Source organism: Streptopelia decaocto (genome assembly GCF_964273445.1).
Source record: "Streptopelia decaocto genome assembly, chromosome: 7".
Taxonomy (NCBI): Eukaryota; Metazoa; Chordata; class Aves; order Columbiformes; family Columbidae; genus Streptopelia; species Streptopelia decaocto.
Window position 1 is genome coordinate 67,640,368 of NC_138661.1, and position 21,626 is coordinate 67,661,993.

At 48.4% G+C, this 21,626-nt stretch overlaps 1 protein-coding gene across 2 annotated transcripts in view; it reads right to left on the reverse strand.

Moving 5' to 3' along the window:
• Positions 1-3,241: 3,241 nt before the first annotated feature.
• Positions 3,242-21,626, reverse strand: part of EPS8L2 (EPS8 signaling adaptor L2) — a 44,758-nt gene continuing 26,373 nt past the window's right edge. For both annotated transcript variants that reach the window (XM_082059410.1, XM_082059411.1), the window contains exons 5-21: positions 19,111-19,272; positions 18,285-18,434; positions 18,072-18,151; positions 17,795-17,934; positions 15,792-15,871; positions 15,192-15,318; positions 14,772-14,860; positions 13,450-13,524; positions 12,737-12,885; positions 12,444-12,570; positions 11,956-12,071; positions 8,204-8,315; positions 7,072-7,179; positions 6,182-6,323; positions 4,186-4,369; positions 3,717-3,849; positions 3,242-3,375 (exon numbers count right to left, since the gene is read on the reverse strand). In XM_082059410.1, the coding sequence (XP_081915536.1) occupies positions 3,304-3,375; positions 3,717-3,849; positions 4,186-4,369; positions 6,182-6,323; positions 7,072-7,179; positions 8,204-8,315; positions 11,956-12,071; positions 12,444-12,570; positions 12,737-12,885; positions 13,450-13,524; positions 14,772-14,860; positions 15,192-15,318; positions 15,792-15,871; positions 17,795-17,934; positions 18,072-18,151; positions 18,285-18,434; positions 19,111-19,272 (2,046 nt within the window). In that variant the 3' untranslated portion in view covers positions 3,242-3,303. The remainder of the gene's footprint in view (positions 3,376-3,716; positions 3,850-4,185; positions 4,370-6,181; positions 6,324-7,071; positions 7,180-8,203; positions 8,316-11,955; positions 12,072-12,443; positions 12,571-12,736; positions 12,886-13,449; positions 13,525-14,771; positions 14,861-15,191; positions 15,319-15,791; positions 15,872-17,794; positions 17,935-18,071; positions 18,152-18,284; positions 18,435-19,110; positions 19,273-21,626) is intronic.

The window sequence follows — 21,626 nt, forward strand, 5'->3', positions numbered from 1 at the left end:
CAGAAGATGGCGGCAGAGGGTTGGTGGGGGGCTCGGCCGGGTGGCAGCCCTGAGGAGCGCCTGGCAGCGGTGTCGTGGCTGGGGCAGCCCCTTGCAGGAGATGAGTGGTGTGTTTCCGCCCTTACTGTTGTGGCCGGGGCTCCAGCCTGCACTGCCGTGCTGGAAAGTGCCCCCTAATCCAGCATGGCCTGGGCTCTCCTTGGGCACCTGTGGCCGTGCATTCACCTAAACTTCATTGAAGCTCTGGAGATCCTGTTAAAGTGATTGTGCTTCTGAAATGGGGAATGGGACTTGGATGGAAATGTTGCAGAATCTGCCACTTGGCCATTAAACAGAGGCTCTTTGGATCATTCTGTTCCCCTCATTTTGCCTTGTATTGTTTCAGTTTTGGAGTTTGTGACAGTAATTTCCGTTACCGATATATAAGAATGTGCTTTTGCACAGTCTTCTCATGCTTTGTCCAGCCCAAAGAGAAGGTAATGGAAAGAAGTATTAGGTTTAAGCCTTGTTTGAATTTGGTGACTATGTAGGAAACATGTTCTCATTGTCTCCAGGTTCTTTGCCAAGGAACCAAAGTGTCTCCCTTGTGTATCCCTGCCCTGCTCTTTGTTCTCAGCATTGACCAGGGCTAGGAGTTTTCCATTTGCCAGCTCACCCTGTAGTCAAGGACAGTGCTTGTGTGTGTAAATCCTGGCGTGTTGTCTCAGTTGCATGTTCCAGAGGTAAGAGAGATTTGTTCTTCAATAAAGGGAATGGTTTGGATTCAGCTGGTGGTTTTCCCAGCATTTGATTGCAATAGTGTGTGGGATTTTCACCTGCCCCTGTTGAGACATGAATGATATTGAGGCCGTAGCATCCTTCCTTTTGCAGGGCAGCCCCCCAGGAACAGAAGGAAAAACATGCGTTCAGATACTCTGCTGTGCAGCCTGGCAGACTCACAGTGACAAGTTGTTATGAAAAGCCAGCCCTTAACAACTGTTTTTATGTCCTGTTCCTTTAATTTATATGCAAGTGAAAGAGCCAGAGATAAGAGTTATAAGTATAACTTAACTATTTTAATAAATCTTATACAGTGCATGGTTATATCATTTTATCCTTCGTTCAATTACATTAATGTACAGTACATTATAGCATTATCTGCAGGCAGTACAAATATAACAGATGCACAGCTCAGTCATATGGAAATTTTTAAAAGTGACTTCTGCAATAAGGTCTACCAATATATTTATTTTAAGAAATGCTTCTGTGGTTCCCAGCTTTACAGAACTGTCGCGTACGCTCCTATTATAATCCCAAGTAGCTCTAAGTCTGTGTGATTTTTTTCCTTTATACCCAAAGACACAAATGGTGTCATGTTTCCTAGCTTACTCTTTGTTTTTATTTTTATTTTAGAAATTGTTTAGCTTCCTGTGCTCGTAACACCAACGGTTTGCCAGCGTTCACACCTGCTTCCCAAATCCAGAGCCAGGGCTGCTCAGGAGGATCGTCCTCTTCATCCCTCCCTGACAAGGTGAGTGTCCTTGGCAGGTTCCAGCCCCTGTGGCAGACCAGCAGCTTGTGACTGAAATCATGGGCCTCCTCTGTCACTTCCCTGCCTGCACACTGATTCCGCAGCTGCTAACAATGTCCTCTTTCAAGATTAAGAAAATACATCATCCATTAGAAACATTTTTGGAAGAACAAAGCCAAAATTGAGAGGTGCATCGGTCTTCCCCGATTTAGACGTGTGTTCCCCAGCCACCTCTTTACAGCTTTTTCTGTTAAATGTGCAAGGACAGGCCCAAATTCTGCAAAGACTTGGGCACGTGCTTAACCTTTAAAGGAGGTGGGAACAGTCAGGGGGTAAAGGAAAGCACGTGTGCGAGTCTTTGCGGGGTCTGGGCCTGAGTTCCCGTTCAACCAAAGTTAAGGTGTGTGCATGAGAGAGAAAGACAAAGTCTTGCCACTCTGGGCGGTTTCTGTGGATGTCTTTGCTTTCCTGCATTCCTGTCAGGTTGGTCTGTAAGTAAAATATAAATACAGTGTGTGCCAAACTTGCTGCGGACAGGAAATCCACTGTGTGCTTCCTTGAGCTTTTAAAAGTTTAAGTAAATTATTGATGCAAAATCACTTAATTGTGTCTCTAGGGAAAGGGGTTTTTTCCTTATCCCTACTTAGAGACTGTAAGAGTGGGGGGGGTGCCTCACTAGATAGATATAGATATAGATATATACATATGCACATAACATTATTAAGAAAAACAGGAAGTGAAGAACAACACCCTCTACAAAATTAAATTATTATTTTTTTCTTGTTGCCATTGATTTTGTATTAAAACAGCCTTTCCAAGTGTGCTTGTGTTCCTTAGATATTTAGGAAGCGTTTCAGATTTCTCTTTGCAATGCAAATGCAAAGGTGGGGACAACACCCTGGGAAGGGCTTTGGGTGTGTGAGTGGGTTGGGAGCAAATGGCAGGAGCTTATCTCCGTGTTTGAGGCCTGGCTTTGGCAAAACCGCGACTGCCTGACGCAGGATCAGGCTGCCCTGAGCCCCAGCCTTGGCCTAAGTGAGGATTATCAGGCTGAGCTCACCTATTCGCAGCTTCAAATCGCTGCAGGTTTCACTCAGATCTTGCACATGATCACACAAGGAAAGCCCGTTTCCACGGTTCAAAGCCAGCACTAAGTGGTCTGTTCAAAGCCAGCACTAACTGGTACGTGTGTTTAAGGACACAGCCAGTCTCAGGTGGGCTGTGCTGCAATTCCAGCCTCCCCTGACAGAAGGATGGGGAATTGTCGTGGGGCCTTTGCCAGTGGGCTGTAGGGGGACATCTGCCACAGAGAAGGGAATGAAAAGTGGGGGAAAAGGTTTATTACCTGGTCCCGCCTTGGAATAGTTGGTGCTGGGCTGTGCTGAGCTCCCTGCCGTGCCCTCGGCCCAGCCGCTCTGCCCAGGGGGTGGCAGCAGCTCCAGCCCTTTGAGAAAAGCTTTGCAGGGTCTTTTTTGCTCAAACGCAGCCATTGTCATAAATTCAGACACGTGTGAATTCCGATCCGCTCTGACCACATGCACATAAATTTTCAGTATAAAATATATAGTTATATATAAAAAAAAAGTACTTCATGCAATATTAAAACACCTTTCCCAATGGGACATGGTCTTATTGTCTACCCTTATCAACAGTGTTCAAAAAATTGTCACTTTGATGGCAACTACGCCACTAAGTGTGGAGCCCTCCTGTCTCTCCTCTGGACTGGGGATTATTGCTTCCGTTCCCTTTTTCTGCACTACTATGACTAACAGCTGAAATAAAGCAGATAGATTTTAATTAGCGGAATCAATCCTTTCCTGGCGACGCTTCATGATTTCTTGGAGCTCCGACTCCCCTCTGCTTTTCTAGAATGGAAACAAAAGAGGAAGTTTGAATGTGAAGTTCAGGCTGTAGTTCAATGATAATATTTAACTAATCCTGTAAGAGCAGAGCTAGTTTCAAAGGGATGGGTGATACCAGCGTGACGGCAGATCCGGTAGTGGAGGAGGGGTGATCTGCCTTACAGATTGGGGGCCTTTTCACTTAAAAGGCTTCTCAAGATTTTTAGGTGGTGTGGGAGTTTTTTGTTGTGTGGGTTTTGTTGGTTTGTTTTAATTGTGTTTCTTAAAATGCCTGTTCAGTGGGATGTCTGGCACTGCTGGTACAGGTACCCGCTCCAGGAGAAACTGTCCAGAAAGCCACTTACCTCCAGCTGGTTTTTCTCCACTGTGATTTTGCTGTAGACTCTGTTGCCCTCATCACCACAGACCTTCTTCAGCTCCTCTCTGTTGAGGGAGAAGAGCTGAGCTCCGGTGAGGATGCCGAGGTGTTCCACTGTCCTGGGAAGACACAAAGCAGGAGATAACTGTGCTACCCGGGGCTTCTGCGAGGCGTGTGAATAAGCAAGACCGTTCCTTTATTTGCAGCTATTCACTAGGTCTTTTGCTGCGCCGTAAGACAAGGTTTATTTGATAGTGTATAAGAAAGAAAGGGAGTAAGTTTGGGCTCGGCACGTACTCATATAGCCTGGATTTAATATGATTGAAATCTAATTTGCAACAGAGGCTCTGTAAGTGAATACAAGTGACTTGTAATCCAGTTGAAGTGTTGCAAGCTCCCCAACTCATTTTTAAACAAAGGACGAGCATTTTGTGTGACAGTAAACCCGCTCTTACTCTTTGCTGAATGACTTTGCCTCCAGCCAGGCTTTGACTTCTTCAGTGCTGGATTCGAAGGTGAGGGGCACAAAGACTTCCTGAGGCTTTTCCACTTTGAAATTCCTCTGGGGAGGCTGAATTTTGTTGTTTGTAATCTTCTTTAGCAACTCATCGTTCAGCTCGTCCATTTGATGAATAAGTTCTGGGGAAACGAGACACAAGGTAAAGAGCAGGGAATGAAATCCAGTCTTCCGTCACAAATCCTATTAAATGAATGTGTTTGTGGGGAAATTGTAAGGCAGGTCAGCTGTCTTATTGAACAAGCACACATTCCCCAGTCCATGTTTAGCTGGGGTTGGTGTGGTGTGGAAGAGGAGAGCTTGCGTCTGCACAGGCCTTTGCTTTTAGCTAGAAGGAGCAAAACTACCCATCGGGCTGCCTGCAATATTCTCGTTCAGAAGCACTTATGGGGGGAGAAGGGTGTCATGTTTGGCAAAATAATAGGAGAATATGTTGATAAGAACACACTCATTTCGTGAGACTGGTGTCTGTAACAGGTGCTGCTGAGGATCTAGATTTTCACCTGCTTTATATACAAATTTCGATTGGGACCAATCTTGTTTCTCGTGTTGCTAACCTATCCTGTTCATCACACCTCATTCAAAGGACACAAAACCCCGCAACACGGACTAGGAGCGGTTTGCTCGAGGTTGTAAAACCTGATCTAGCAGTGTCTTTGCTCCCACTGATGCTGTCAAACGGTGACAAGGGACAGGGTCCTTTTTCTCTGGTGTCTGGTGGTGTATTTTTGCTTTAGTTTGTCAGCTTCCTGTTTTCGAGTTACTTAGTTCCCTTCGGGCTGTTGAAATAAGGAAATTGCCCTGCAAACTTAGCAGCAGGGAGGGGAAACAACCCAAACCACATGAGACAGCAGAGGTCAGGCAGGCCTGACTACGTCTGAGAATGAGGTTCCCATTTTTCTGTGCCTCCGTGTTGCCATTTATTTTCTTTCCATTTTTCTTCCAAGCGGAAGGCCAGTTCTGCTAATACCTGTTATTATCACCTAATACAGTTAGTCTTGGGTTTGAGCTGTAGCCCTGCTCCCTCCACTTCCCAGTCCTCACTACTACTTCTAATCAGTAATTTGTTGATCCAGGTCCTGCAGCTTTTGCTGTGCGGCTGGATAGGAGTGGCAGGAAGCGCGAGCTGGGAGCGAGCAGCACGCTGGGACTGCAGTGACACAGCACCCAGTGTCACTTTTTCCCTGAAAGTCCTCAAGACTGTGGAGAATAGCTCAGTGTTATTAATAGATATGTGGCTGTGATGTTTGTATTTTGGGGTTTTCTGTCGTCGCCAAAGGGCTCCTGCTTCCAGGAGTGCCCAGGGGCCGAGCCCTGGCTGTGACTCCTGGGCTTTCTTGTGCTCTGTGACAGATGTGAATCTCATATTGGGCAGATCCACTGGCTGCGCTTTCTCTGAAAGCACCTGAAAGGCCAGGCCAGGCAGGCACTGTGTGTGTGGCAGGAGACAAGAGCGAGGGAAGCCAGAGAAATAATTTGCCCTGAATGTGAGTAGGGGCTGAGACAGACTGAGATGAGTTGGTGGGAAAGGCAACTCCCTCCCTGGGAGGAGGAGGGTGAAGCTGGTCACATTTTGGCCCTGTTTGTGCCATGGCGCGAGTCAGTGAGCGGCTCAGAGCTGCTCTGTTGGCTGTGGGACCACCTGGAGTCTCCTCCATACGTCCCCTCCAAACCCACTGCTGGCCTGGTGCTTATTACTGAAAGGTGCAGTTGTGCAGAGCATCGGGAGAGGGAACCACACTCGGGTAGGTCTGGTTACGTGCACACAGCAACACATTACAGGGAAAGTGAAGAAAGAAAACCCCCAGGACAGAGAGCGAGCAAAAGCTTCAGTTTCAGTCTCAAAGTGCAAAGCCTGGCTCTGAGCTCTCTGGCTGCCTGAGGCTGCTGTGTGTGGTGTAAGAGGTGCCGGGAGCACGCTCTGCGACACGTACGTTCTTTGGCGTCCTGGGGAGAGTTGCGTGATAACATTTCACTGCCCCACTTGTCCCCCGCGTAGCTGGCGGGCAGCTTGTGAGATGGGCTGGATGGTCCGTAGCCCCTGGGGTTCAGTTCTCCTTTGTACCTCTGGTTAGACTAGGTGAGCAACAAGAAAAAAAAAAAAAAAAAGTAAGATTTTATTTTTTTTGCCATTTTGCATTTTCTTCAACTTTTTGCTTCCCACCCACGAGAGCAAGTCGAGGGACAAATTGCCGTGTTCTCCTGGGCTGACGGGACCTCAGGCGGAGCCGTGTGGGAGAAGTTCATTTCTGGGGTCTAATGGGAAGGAACAGACCCCAGACCAAAGGCCAAGACACTGTGAAGACATTTACAGCCCTGGAAAACACGTCACACAGAGACACGTTGTGTTTGGTGCTGCCTTTCTACTGCTGGGGCTGACGGCTCTGACCTGGCCCTTCAGCCTTTTGCTGTGCAGAACTTCCTGCTCAGAGGACTTGTTGGGCATGGAGAGCAGAGGATTCAAAAGAGTTTGTATATGAAGAGAAAGCAACTTGTTCTTTGCCCAAGCTGGGAAATACCAAAGTGGGGAAGCAATTCTCTGCTTCCTTAGGGCATTTGGGGCTCTCCACAGCTCAAGGCTGCTGCATGCATGGAAGGATAAGCCTCATTTGGGGAGGGTGAAGGTAAATGGTGGCAAAATGCAAGAGTTTTATCATAGGAGACTTGGGAATCTCCAGGATCTTGTTTTTAATACCTGTGAGGGTTCATCCTGACTTGTGCACAGCATCCCAAGAAATCCAGGGACGTCTAATTACAGGATTAGTCTGGGAGGCTGATTATACCCTGTAGCCGGCTCCCAGTTAAATATCACCTGCCTACAGACCTGTTCCAGCTCCTCCAGTTTCACCACATCCAGGATGTTATAAGGGACGTAACCAGCCTGCCCGCTCCGGTTCAGCAACTTCCACCACTGCTTGTTGTCTTCTAACACCTGAGAGAGGGCAAAAAATAAATTTGCTAGTGAGAGCATCAGATTTCTGGCATATGTAAACAGCACGTAGTGGAAATAAAGCACACAGTAACCTGAAATTGTCAGAATAGCATCATTGAGGCTGGGAGCTGGCAAACAGGTCTGTTGTGCTCATTTGCAGTTCAGGACTGAAACCTTTCCTGAACAGCATCAGAATTCCTCCTGATGGTGACCAGGAGAGCATCTCTGGGAAACAGACCTGGGGAGTGGGAGAGCTCATACTTCCTACTTAATTTGCCTGTTTCTCCGTATGTTTTCTTCCCAATGACTGAGTTGGTGTTGTCTTTTTGCATTAAAAAAAAAAAATCAAGAGTGGCTCCCGGCAAAGATGCCAGAGTGTTATCACATAACTGGCTTACAGGTTACATCGAACTCGCAATCTCATTGTAAGCACCATGTGGCAATGAGATGGCACCGCCCCCTGCTCCTTTCAGCAGGCTTGTTCTTACCCACAGCTCTGAGGTTTTTGAGTTTTTTCTTGGTTTTTTAAGTAATCTTCCCCGAATGCATGAGCTGTGCTGGCAAGACCCACACGCTTTTCTCACTCTAGCTACATCTTTGAACGGAACTCTTTTTTACACATGATAGATCTGTCAGTGTGTAAACCCAGTCATGTCCCACATTCTCCAGCTGCCAACAGTGTTGTGCTAAGAGAAAGGTTATGAAAATCATTGCAGGGTGGGGGGGAATGGTAATAATGAACATAGGCCCAGCAAGTGGGTGAGCAGTGATTTGTTTTCCTTCCTCCTCATTGCTAATTAAGATGTGACTGATGTGTTTCAGCTGAGCAAATGAGGCGCTGCGTGCAGCCAGCCTGCTCCAGCTCCAGCTCACACGTCAGGCTCTATGTTTGAGCAAAGCCTCGTGTCACTGCTCACAAAACCCCAAACAGCAGTAAGCTGGCGCTTGGCGGTGTCTGCAGATCTCTGTCCCGTGCCTGGCAAGGGGAGAAGGGGACGCGTTTTCCGCAAGCGCGTTCGTGTACCTCCAGGATTTCATCCTTGAGCACTGAGAGTTCATTGGCATTTCGTGCAGTGAAATCGTAGCGGATTTTGGCATATCTCTTCGGCAGAGCCATTCCCTGCGCCTCAAAATTCCTGCCGGAGAAAAGAACCAGAGCTCTAGTGGAGGCCCATGTAATAGCTAGGGAAATAGATGTTCAGTGGCACAAGAGACAGAGGGACAATGGTATGAATATTTGTGTTGGGAGGGGGCAGAGCCTCTTTGCTGCTCCATTTTAAGGAGGATTTTCACCCCTCATTTTAGTGAAATGTGTTTGGGAATAAAAAAGCTGTTGGGTTAGTGGCTTTATTGGAGACTGAGGCTGCTGCTCTCAGGGTGGAAGAAAAGGCACCTTCTCCTGACAATTGCTGCTTTGCAAGGACTGGGGAGATTGAGAAAGCACAAAGAAAATGCTCTGATTGCACCTCCTGTGAAAAATAAGTGTGAAACCCCCTGTCCTGCTAAGTGGAAACAGCTGCCCCACGTGCCTGGGTAGGGGAGAAGCAGGAGGCAGCGTTAAGGGAGAAGGTTTTGGAGATGAGTGGTGGTGGAACCGACTGCAAAGCTGGGGTTTTCACCAGGCAGCGAGGGCTGAGCTCCTGAAGCAGAATTCTGCGGATTCCCGGGAAAAGTGAGTTGGAATGGTTCTATTCTAAGATGCGCTTTGGGGGAAGAGAAATGTGGTTTGGTGTTTTGTTTGGGAGCTTCTGACACAAGGCTATGCAGCTTTCAACATTGAACTTGCTTTTCATTTGGAGAGAGACACACAATAAATATGGTAAATGGTCAAAAATTGAAAATGGTGAAGAAGTGGAATGGAATATTTGCTTTGACCCAAACTGAAATGGTTTGTTTTTTCATAACTTTTTGCTTGGCTTAGGAAAATTTTGCAGACCTCATCTTTTTCTCCTCCAGTTAAGATGGGTGTAGTGTTATTTTTTTAAATTCCAAAAATGTTTGCAGTGTGGAAAAACTGTCTTGCCTCATTGTGTAAGGGCAGGTAGGAACCATTTGAATGCACCTTTCTGCTTATGACTTGCAGCCTGCACAGCTGCCCCGTGCAGCAGACTCTGGGGTGCTGTGTTCACGGTGGATGTGCCAATGGGGGCAGGTTCTCTTCCAGTTTACGTCAGTTCTGTTGATGTCCAGCACTGCTGGCAATGAGGCTTTTTAGCCTGATGTTTTTTCATTGCTGAGTTCTTGGGTTTACTCGGTGATTTTTAAATCTACGATCTGTGGGAGCTCTTTGTGGGCTGCTGAGGCATCTGTAACACCTGACTTTGAAAAGCGAGGTTATTGTGCTGTTTCAGTTCATTTTAATGTCTTCACTAGATAATTCAATGCCCGAAGGCAGGGAGGGGGAGGAATACCTGAGGTAGGTAGAAATTACTTATTTTGTAGCATTCCAGAAGGTAAATGGATTGTGAGGAAAGAGGTGGCGGCTGCAGGAGTTTGAGGCTGATGTGGACTTTGCACACACCGAGGTTTTACACAAGCATCCTTTGATTATGACAATATTGCTTGGGGCTCTCATGACACTTGTCTGCAGCGAGAAGCCTTGGTGTAATAACAATACTGATGCATAGGTATTTTTGCTAATATAGGGCCTCTCAGTTAGAAAACTAGTTCAAACTGCTCTGAAAAAAAGCGTGAGGATAGCAGGAAATATGTCTGTCCCAGAACCATCATCTTGGCAAACTTGGCCAGGACCTGCTCCGGGCTCACAAGGGCATCTCAGCACATTCTCAATTTCAGCATCTGCTTCAGTGCCGTTGACTTTGATGGGGTTTGTTTGTGTGGGGTTTTTTTCTTAAACATTATGTGTGAGGAGAACTTGCTGTTGACAGTCTGAACAATAGGTACAAAGTACAGCAGCTATCCTCAGAGAAGGGAGATGCTCGGCCCTAAAGCACAGCAGCTATCCCCAGAGAAGGGAGATGCTCCTCGGCCCTAAAGCACAGCGGCTATCCCCAGAGAAGGGAGATGCTCGGCCCTAAAGCACAGCAGCTATCCCCAGAGAAGGGAGATGCTCCTCGGCCCTAAAGCACAGCGGCTATCCCCAGAGAAGGGAGATGCTCCTCGGCTCTAAAGGGAGAAGGGAGATACTCCTCGGCTCTCTCCTGAGCCCGCACTGCAGTTAGACTGGGTGGTGTCTCAAGAAACAGTCACCTTGGTAAAAAGGCAGCTGTAATTTGTATTTCAGGACTCCATGCTACTATTTATGGTTTATCTGTGCTGAGACTAACAGAGGAAAATGTTTTGTGTGTGTTGTCTACCAGTCACTAAAGACAAGCTTAAATGTACTCAAGTAAACTAAGCTCTCCTTATTTTTTGTAATCTCACAGAGAAAAATGGGATTGGAGAAAAGAATTCGTTATTGCTCTTTCCCTACTCAACACTGTATCTGTACCATTCTATGGGTCCACCAGGACCTTTGATGGCATGAATGGGAAGAATAAGTTATTATGCTGAAATAATTGGATTTAAGGTATTTTGCTGTGAATTTGAAGGGTTTTTTTTGTTTGCCTTTTTTTTTTTTTTTGTAGTAGAGCTTTTAAATGTTTAGATTAGAACATAAAACCATGAAAGAAACAGTCTGGCGGGAAGGTTGCTCCCCAGTCCCGAGCTGCCTACAGAACAGAGTGTGCTTAAGTGCTCTGCTGCATCTGGGTTTCCCGTCTTTAAAGACGGGAAGTTGATAATGTCATGTCAAAACACTGCAAAGCAGAGTATGGCAGAGAGTTCATTTGCAGTTTGGGAAGAGTTTGTTGAAACGTGGAGATTTTGTGAAAGTTTCAAAGGCATAAGCTCATGTAAACAAGCAAGGAGGTGAAAAGCCTCTAAACTTTGAACCAGAAGTACTTTCCTAAAGATTTTATACCACTGAGTAACTGGTGATGGAAAACACGCAACGGGGCAGAGTGTTTGATTAAATTGTGAAAGAAACATCTTTCCCTTGGAAAAAAGCCTGAGGCAAAGGGGTGGCCTGGTTGGGAACTGAACTTCTCAAGGCTTCTGAAGGAAGTGGAGGTTTTTCCTCAATTTCTACATTTATCTTCTTAATGAGTTGTGTGAAATCAAGACCTTGTAACTTGTGATGAGCAGGGCTGGAAACGCTTTTTTTTTTTATGCAGTCCCTAGTGAGTATCTTTCCCTTTGCTTGTGTCTAAAAGCAAAAGGAGGAGCTGCTGCCTCCAGTGAAGCACACGGGCGCTTCCTCGCTTCAAGCATTTTGTGTGCGGTGCTGCTGGGGTCGGGCTGCGTTCCCCGCAGCACAAAGCTTGCACGTGCTCACGCTTTACTGCTGGATTCCTCCTAGGAGCAGGTTCTTCCCGCACAAGGTGGTGTGGCTGTGGGATGAGTGGAGAGACACGAACCTCTCTGAACGAGCAGAGAGTGAAAGTGCAGCGCGGTCTGTTTGGCACATGATCCTTACTATCGCTTTGAGCTGGTGTTATGAAACAAGATCTACTGATTGACTAGTGAAGTCAGTCAATATTTTTGCCTCTTGGGGTGGAAAATAAATGTAACCCATTTCCTTGTAGAGCTGCTGGTGATTAAAAGCAGACAGTGTTTACATGAATAATCCTTCATCTAATCTTTCTCTTGATCTTGTTAACAAGCCTGAATTATGGCAAAGCGTTATCTACCGGGGTGCCAAAACATCCTGGTGTTGTGCTACGTTGCGGTGGGTGTTTCTGCGGTTAGGAGGGGGAGCCGAGGCGCCGCTGTTACCTATTTACATGCTGAGTTACGTTCTGTTTGAAGGCGTCCACAGCTTGTGTCTGGTCAGCGCTCTGGCCGCGCTTGAGCGAGGAGTTCCGGTAGGGATACCCATTCGCCGACGAGAGCTGGAAAGGGAAAAATGGAGTCAGTGTCACCAGGAAAAGCGTGTCAGAGGAAAGGAGAGTGATAGCGGGAGATGGATTGTGGCCTGGAAGCTTTTGGTGCATGTCAAAGAAGTGTTCTTCAGGCAAACCTGTGTCCCTGGGGCTCAGTTACAGTGCAGTATCCCAGTTCCTCTTGAGCAGGAGGTGAGGCTGATTACTGCTGCCCTTTTCTGGCCTTATTTTCCTTCCATATTTAGCTGGGGTTACCAGATCCAACTGAGTTTTGAGCCGACTACATGTTGCAGACCAATACAAACTCCACAGATCCATCTCTCACTCTGAAAAAGGGGGAGGAAGAGAAGAAGCGAGGATGACGAGGGGCACGAGACTGACCTCTTCTTGAAGGTGGCCGATATCTATTTCCCAGGGCGCTCCGCGGAAGATCTCCATGGGTGCTTCCCAGCCGTTGCGGAATTTGGGGATGTAGGTGGGGATATTTGCTTCTCGGGGCCACTCAGCTCTAGGACATGAAGCAGGGAATACGCGGTGAGATTCAGAGGGAATGTGTCTCTGAGAGGTTGTCAGGGAGAAGCGGGGGCGTCGGGGCATCCTTGACCAGCTGTAAAATCCCGTCTGCCTTTCTCGGGAGCTTGGGGAACCTGCTGAGACCGCAGCTCTGTCCTCACCTGGATCTGGTCCATGTCTCTCCCAGGGATTCCCAGAGGTTTATCTCTTTTGGTGTCAGGTGTCCTCTGAGGAAGTCGGTGGTGTCTTTAGAAAGAAGCGGGCTGACCACAGACCTGGCAAGCTCGGGGCCACCGCAGCTGCTGACAATCTGGGTTAAACACAGATACATACAGATGGGAGAGATTTTGCAGGAAATGTTTGAAATATCAAACAAGCACACACACAAAAAAAGAGCAGAAGTAAAAGAGAGAGAAGTGAGTGGCTCTGATCCTTTGGAGTCTCTGTGCCTGCCCACAGGCACTTGAAAAAACATGGAAAATCGCTTGGTATTTCTGTGTCCCTTCTGGCTTCTTTTTCAAGCTGGGATTTCTGCTTCCAATTTTCAGTGCAAATATTGAGCCGGGTTTGCTTGCAGGTGAGGTCAGGTGGATTCCCAGCGGAACCAGAGCTGCCTTGAACTTCTGTTCACAGTGAGTCTTTGTTAATGAGGTGGAAAGGTTCATATTTGCTAGCGTTTGTGTACTTAGTTCAAGCTGGAAATCAGATCAGAGGCCAGAAACACTGGCATTGTTGCTTCTAGACCTCACTGAGAAAGGTTTAGCCAGTTGTGAGCAGTTTTCTAACCCTTCTGCATACTCTGCTGCCTGTCAGTGCAAAAGCAACGTTAGAAATAAGAAGTGAGTTCACAGTGAAGCCTGTGAGTCAGATTTACCAGTTCCAGCGGCCCAAATAGGAAATGCACCAGCTCGGAAGCGCTGGGGTTCTGGATGTGCTTTCTCAGTTTGGCCTGAAAAGAGAAAGGAAGTGGGGTTTAATCCTAACCTGATTTTGCCTTCTCTTTTCTGTCACACCGAGGGATTGTTGCTGAGATTTGCGACAGTTAACACAGCCTAAAGAGTCAGGAAATTTTCAGCAGTGCCCCTGAAATCAGGGAAGAAGAGTGATCAGGGAGTAGGTATCATTCAGTTTTAGATTATTTTGCGTCGATTTCTGAGGGTGCTGAATTTCAGGAGTGGAGTACATACCATACTGTGTTAAAACCAGTCCCTTTGAAGCTATCTGGAGCAGAAGCAGAAAACCTTGCCTTGTTTTGAAAGTCTTAGTGAGGAAGGGCCAGGCCTGTTGCTTCTGTCTCTTGCAAAGCTGAAAATCCCACTGGTTCCCCCAGAACAAGTATTTTGCGGAGTCCCTTGGCAAATTACTGACAAGGACAAGTCTCTGCCAGGGTCTTTCCTGCAGCTGCGTTCACTGCGCAGGTCTGGTCAGAGCTGACAGAATTCCCGTCTGGCTCGTTACCCTCCTGCTTTCACACGCCTCGCTAAGCGGAGCTGCCAGCGCTGGGAGCTCTTTAGCATCCTGCTTTTCATTCCTGTCTTAAGACGCAGCTCCTCAGGGCAGAAAGAGGAGGAGCCGGGGGTCCCAGGGCAAGGAGAGACCCAGTTATTGCTAGTCAGTCATTGTTAACCAGAGACTTTCCAGGCCCCTGGCTCAGGCAGCTTTGCAGCTGCTCTCTAGAAAGAGTGGGATGAGAGCAATTTAGAGTAGAAAAGACTTTTTCGTGTGCTTTTTTTTTTTTTTTTTAATTTTTGCAGTCCTCTGTTTTATGCCTTGCAAGGATAACAAGGACTACAGCTCTCAGAAAACTACCCAGACTTACTTGCTTCTGCTTGTGGCTGTTGAATGTAGAGCAGGGATGTCTCCGGAAGCCTTTGCACAGCTGTGCTCAAGGTGGGCACAGCAGTTTGGGCTCTACGCTCGCGTCAGGGCTGTATTTGCAAAGAGCTCCAGGCATCATGGGGCCCCTGGCTGCTCTGTCCCCTCCTGGACTTTACGCTCTAGTTTCAGTTTAACAACCTGCCCCAAGAAACTTGCACAAGCCCGACACAATGTTCGTTCTGAACTCTGAAGAATCTGCAATCGTGCCTTTGTCCCTTAATAATGTGTTCAGGTCAAATTTCACTTTAAGTGCTTACTACTGTGATATATGGGGAAAAAACCCTGTCACCAAGGGCACGGAAATACCCTGTCACTTACCAAGAGGTTAAAAGCCAGTTTGGTTTTCTGGAAGCAGTCGATGAACTCGGCCTCACTTGGGGGTCTCGCTCGAAGGGTCAGCATGCCCTCTGTGGGGTGGTGGAGAGAAAGACACCTCAATCAGAGCATCCCTTTCCCTGCCCAGGACACTTTCATTTGCTGGCACACAGAGGGCACAGTGAGAAAGGTGCTGAGACTAGAACCGCTAGAAATCAAGGGTGCAAGAAAACTAAAGGTTTTCCTCTGTGTTGGAGGCTTTGTGTGCGCTACGAGGGGACCGCAGACCAGTGGCACCTTCCCAACTGGTGTAGCTGGCGTTGGGTCCATGGCCGTGCTGCAGCATCAGCCTGGCCTTGCTGGGCTGCGGGCTGAGGGCTCCCCCAACCTTTATCCCGGGCTCCCCATTTGTTGTAGCTGTACCTGCTGGCCCTTTCTTCTTGTTCTTCTTCCCTTTCTTCCTTTGGTTGAGCTGTTTGAATGCCTCTGCAGCCTTCTGGAGCCTGGCGACAAACACTTCAATGTCATCCAGGGTGCAGTTCAGGATTTGCTGTGAGGACAGAAATGCGACAAATCAAGGTGAAAGGAGCCCAAAGCACACGCAGCTGGGAAGCCCCGTATCCAAAGTGTGCTGCTCTGTGCCTGCCTCATTTCCTGGAAGAATGCACAGGAATGGGGAATCCAGGCATGAAATGAAGCTGAATACATCACTTTCCGAACACAAAGCTGTGCCTGGTTGTCTGCTGGACTTATCAGTGTGACAAGTGACCCCTCTGCTAATGGGCGTCTGGAACATAACCCCCAGAGCGGCCGGTGGGCTGGGGAGGAGCAGAGCTACCGCAGGGCAAAGGACATTGTGACTGGCACAGGGATTGTAACCGGCCCACCTTATGATTATGAACAAACACAAAAAGAATCAGTTTAGCAGTGACTGGATTTTGCCTAAAGTGTCTGCTCAGGGAGGAGCCCTTGGTTGCTTCCTCTCCTTCTGCCTATTGACCATGTGCCGTTCTTGTTACCAACCGTTTCTTTTTCAATCTTCTGTGCTAACATGGCTCGGGACTCTTCATGGTCGTGAGAGCTGGAGCCTCGTCGTTCATAGTCTGCAAACGAGGGAGAGAAAAATATTTACTGTGAGAGGTTGAAAATAGGCGCCATTAAATGCAGGGGCCTGTGGGATGGCGACTCCCAGCTTGGTTGTTTATTCTGGGTTATGAGAGCACCTCAGGAGATCACAAAGAGCAGGAGGTGATCAAAGTTGCTGCCGATTAAATCTTCCAAGGTCACAGCACCTGCCCATCAACCCTCTGTGTTGATAATGCTGCCTGTTTTCTAATATAAGCAGTGAATGAATCATGAAGAGCGTCCGGCTGCGGGCAGGGACCTGCCAGCCCCGTCTCCAGATGCCGTGAGTCACCAGCTCCTTTGCCTTTGATGCACCTGAGTTATGCCCACTGAAGAGCCACCGCAGAGCACTCCACGTGTGTGTAAGGTGTGATTAGATTAACTCCCACTCGCTCTTCAAGCCCCAGCTCTCCACAGGAGCCTTCCTTGTCCCACATCTATCACTTTATCTAAATAGTAGTTGAGAAAACCAAAATAAGACCTGGAAGTGAATGCAAATGTCACTTGCTAGAAAGCAGCATGCCAGGAATTCTGCACGACTGAAGTTTAGACAGGCCCGTGCACAAATCAGCGGGTTTGTACAAATTCCTGTGCAGTCTCTCAAGCGTTTTCAGTGGGTGTTAAAAAATAACCATCCTGCAATGGAAAAGCACAGGCACCTCGCAGCTTCCAGGGGACCGACAGGGGCTGGGGGCTCCGTGTGAGCAACTGCTGGGTGGCCTCTTGTGGAAAGAATCAGGAGTTAGCTCAGTGAAATGGGGCTGGAAGGGCCAGGTGTTGCAGAGCAGGATTTGTGCAGTGAACTGGGGAGGCAGCCTTGGCAAAGCACTATGGAAAACATACATTGTCTTTAATGGTTAAGATGAGGCGATTAGTTTTGACAGGTTTTGTAGAAAAAGCAACAAGGCGTGTATCAAAGGAGAGGCTGTTTGATGGAAAGCTGCTGTGCACCAGAATAGAGATGCTTAAACGTGGGCCAGCTCTGAACTATAGATCTGATTTTCATTGTGCAAAGTTGAGCTGAGGCAGGCAGCTGGATCAGCTGCTTGGCTTCACATCCCCGCCCAGGGAAACAAATGTGGGGTTTTTCTTTTCAGCTGGTGTTTGGAGTTTTATATTGTACCCTGATTGCTGATTTTCCTTGAACAGAGAAGTTAATCCCAAGGGAAGGTGGTACAATAGGCAGTGATAAAAAGGCTTAAATTTTGCTCATCATCTTTTTGCGTCATCATTAGTCAACTTGAGCTTTTGTCGGAAAAGAGCTTATTTCTGTTACCAAGAGCTTATTTTTGTTACTTCTTTCTGCAAAGAGAAATACAGTTTTTTTCAAGCCAGCTCAAACAGGCTGGAGTAAGGATGGATTTGGAATAAGAACTGAGATGAGCGCATGAGAGAGGTGAGCTCAGATCTGCATTTCCACATTCAGCTCTGGGAGAATTAATGAGAACCACTTATTTCCAGGGGTGAAGTCTTGGCTCCTGTGAAGCCAGCAGGGCCAGGAGTTTGCCTTTGTGACCAGGTCTGTGCGTTTTCTGATCACCAGTGCCTGGTCCAAACTTCATGCGGTGGCTCAGTTTTACGAGGGGCTTTCACCTCTTTTGGGAATTTCAATGTCCCCCAATACAGGTGTCGTTACAAGGAGTTTCTAGGAGCTTTGAATTGTTGAGCAAATGTTTACTGCTAACCCAGTGGGTACAAACCTTTCCTTTGGCCCAATTTCTAGGCATTTATAAAGCACAGCCAGAGATAAAAGTTGTGCCTTTGGTGCGTCTGTGTTACAACGTAGTGAAAAGACACTGAGCTCCCCTGTGCCCCAGCAGTGCAGGGCCTGAAACGAGCACAGGCCATTTCAGGGTGTCTGTGTGTCCAGTCTAACGAGTCCCCTGTCCCCAGGCCGGTACCTGCGTTGTGCTGGGACGGGGGCGCCACGCGGTTCCTGTTGACGGCCGAGCCGCGCGCGTCGTGCTGGATGGGGATGGGCGCCGGCCCCTGCGGCGGCGGGAGGATGGATTGCCTCTGCTTGATCTTCTCTTGGTTCGCTCTGTAAGGGAAACAACGCACAGCAACCCGTCAGTGGCTGCCGATCCTGTTTCTGAGAGACTGGTGTGTGAATGCACCATTGTAAAAGGGGCTTTTTAATGTATTTTTTAACTCCGAGCGGTATCCTGTGGTACTTACTTGAGTGTCTGTGGCCGTATCTTCTTCCCGTGCTTGTGGTCTGCCAGGGCGCTTTCTATGTCCTCGTGAACCATCTCCGCCTCAAAGATAAAACAGGGATGTTTTTAAGGGCTTTGCTTTGGGAAGGCTGGAGGGCTCTGAGCACGGAGGGGCTGGCGGAGCCGGAGCACGCTGTGCTGGGTGTTTCGCAGCGGCGCGGGGGGCTCTGCTCACCTCCACCTCGTCGCAGTTGAAGAAGTGGATGTCGGGTTTGTGCTGCTCCGAATCCTGGCACACCAGGAGCAGCACGGAGGAGTAGCGCATCTGGTTCAGCACCGTCTGGCAGTGCTGGACTGTGGGCAGAGGAAAGTCCTCCAGCTCCTCCTAGAAGAGAAGGGCTCAGGCAACGGGGAACCATTGAACCGCTGGGGAATGGTGCTGTGTATGAACTCTTGGGATCCCTGGGGTTTTTTGTTGCTCACCATTGTCTAATCGCTTTGTTTTACCTGCACCAGTACACTTGTCATCCATCCCAGCGGAGCACTGGGAGGAAAGATGCTTTCTGCACGGGGTTTACCCTCCCACTGTCTCCTTGGGTGACCTTGGGCTAATATTCTCTAGCTTCTCATTGCTAAAATCAGGTGGCATCATCTCTGTGCACTCTCTGGCTGCTGTGTGCCTTTTGTGCATGTACACATATCACCTGTCAAAACAGGGTGCTGTTCTCAGGCAGGTGATCCTACGTGTTATTTTAACGCTAGCAATGCGTCCTTCCTGCTCTGCTTGTGCTTCCCGCAGATCTCCGTGGACCCGTGGCTCTGTGTCGCTCCCACAGAAAGCACTTCTGTTGGCCTGGAGCACGGCTCAAGGCGTCTTTCACCTGGAGCATCTGTGCTCTGGAGCCGCGACTAAACCATCACACCCTGACCTGCCCTTTGAATTAGAGTCAGCCAGCCCCGGCGTGCCCGGGAGTGGATTTTGGTAGTGATTTGCCCTTATTTGGATCCCTTAGAAATGCGCACACGCTGCACCCTGCGTGTCATCCGAGAGCTCTGGGTACCTGCGACTCGCAGTCCAGCAAGCGAATGGACTTGTCGTTCACTTGCAGCAGCATCTCCTGCGTCCAGATCTTCTCTTTGGAGCTGAGCAAGATGAGTTTTCGAATGGCGTCGTCCACCGTCACGATGGACTCGCTCTTGTCCATGATGAAGGTGGCCAAGTGCTGAAGTTGGGAGGGAAGGAGGAGAAAACGGGTGAAAAAGCTTTTTGTGTGTACTAGTGCTAAAAGCATCTCTAAGGGCTTGAACTACTGTTTGTGTGCCCTTTAGAGCAGAGGGATGAAAAAGAGTTACTGCAGAAAGTTTCTGTTCTGCTGTTAGTGGCAGCCTGTCCGTAGTGGTGAAAGATGAGGGTTTCGTAACACAGCAAGGCTTTTCATAACGAGTTTCACCACTTGCATATTTATCTCATCAGATGTCAATGCTGGCAGCTCTGGCTCCCGTCCAGCAGCGCGTGTTTGCAAACGCTTCACACACACGAGTTAGTCCCCTGGCTTTTCTGAAACTGGCTTGGAAGTTTAAATACGGTAGTTGAACTTCACTTGCCAAGCTAAAAGCATTTTGCTCATCTCACTTAGCAGATCTCCCTGCATGGAATTTGTCCCAGGGAAGGAGCTCACAGAAGAGCTCACGCTCCAGAAATCAGGTAATCTGTTCAACTCTGACCAGCCACCGGGAGCGAGCGCTGCTCTCGGGGCTGGGGAGCACGTCCGTCTGCCGCCAGATGGGACTGTGGGGCAGGAGAAGCTGGAGCTTTGCCTGCTCGGAGCAGCCAGGCTGGGCCAGTGGCAGCACGGCCAGGCCACGTCCAGGTGATAACAGGGGAAGGGGAAAAAAAACGAGAAGGAAAAGGCAATGGTCCTGTTTCACCTTGGTCCCTCTGCCCTGCTGTGTTCCAGGGAGGAGGTGGGAAGGAGAATGTGCCTGAGTGGGAAAGCAGCTGAAGCTTTTCCCCATCAGAACCAACTTTCTCGAGCAGAGACAGGCCAGAGGTGTTCAGGGGGGCAGGTTGTAGGTCTGAGCAAGGCGTCTGTGCCAGGGTGGTCCCCGCGCTGAGCAGCCCAGGGCCCAGCTCCTTCTCTCTTCCCTGGAATATCGATGGCCCATCCACCAGCGGTAAATACACGGTGCTGCTGAATGGGCTGGGGGTCAGCTGAAGAGCCCCAGAGCAGATTAACCCTAATTAAGCCACAAATTGGGGTGTGAAATTGGGAGAGGCTCTTTGTCGTCTCTAGTGCCAGGGATGAGATTTGCCTGGCTTTTCTCCCTCCCATTCCTTGTCTTCGTGCCTTCTCCCAGGGATCAGACACAACCTCTTTTAGGTCCAGGCAGTTTCTGTCTGGTGCTGGCTCTTTGTTACAAGGGTCAGGGTCTGGCATGGCATGGCACGGCACGAAAAGCCAGGAGACCGGCAGGCAAAGAGCTACAAAACGTGAGAAGAGGAGGAGAAGGGACTGGGGGAAAAATCTGTCTGTCTTCAGTAGCAGTTTCAACTCATGAGATTTAAAGCACTGGTGGCCCTGACAGGCAGAAAGGAATTCAGGTCTGGGAATCAGGGGTGGGCAGGGCTTGTGGTGGCCAGCTTGTTGTGCAGGTGTGGGCTGGATAATTCACAAAGACTGGAAGGAGCAGAGAAGAGCAGAAACACTGCAGAGTGTAAGACCCACTCCTGTGTTCGCAAAGCAAAGGTAGTGGGTGAGGCGCTGTCTAAATAAAACTCCTGGCAGGTATTTGAGCTGAAAGCTGAGATTAACCGTGCCGTCAGATACGAGAAACATGCTTGGGTATACATTACTGTAGTTGTAAAATAGTGCACGAGAAGGTATTCACAAAGTCAATATTATCTGTGCAGAGGTGACAAACCCTCTGCTTTCTGAGCAGTGAAGGGAATTGGTTTATACCTGATGATGGGCATTCTTATCTGTTCTATTATTATAACTGCCAGGTTTACAATCTTCATAAATTCCTGCGTTGTTTACTGTTAGGTGAGTTAATTTTCATGGAGGGGTTTGCGACTTGTCTAACTGGGACTTTTTAGGATATTTTTTACTTTTCCATTTTCTTTAGATACCGGTGGAGTGAGAGAAGCTTGCTACTGGCTTGGATTTATCTTGTTAAAACCCCTTTCCATTCAAGTATAGTAGCTTTTGTAAGAATGGGCAGTGACTCTGTCCGCTGTTAGACTTTGATCAGCTTACAGATTACTTCAGAGGGTGTAAAAATGCCTCTTGTGAGGAGAACTCTTCCTACCTCAGTGCCTGCCCCCAAAATCCCGTTCGCCTTGGTCAAGGTTCAAGGCAGAGACTTGCAAACGGGTGGCATGTGGCATAATTAATGAAGAGTTCATGTACATGTCATGGTTTAAAGTCCCGTCTCTGCTTCCATGGGTGACTTTACTTGGCAGGAGTCGCCTTTTAGTTCAAAGAAACGTGTGTGAGAGGAGAGGAAGGAGAGGAGCCCATCCAGCCCCAAACCGCTGGCTCATAGGATGGAGCGAGGTCAGTCTTGGGAGAGGAGT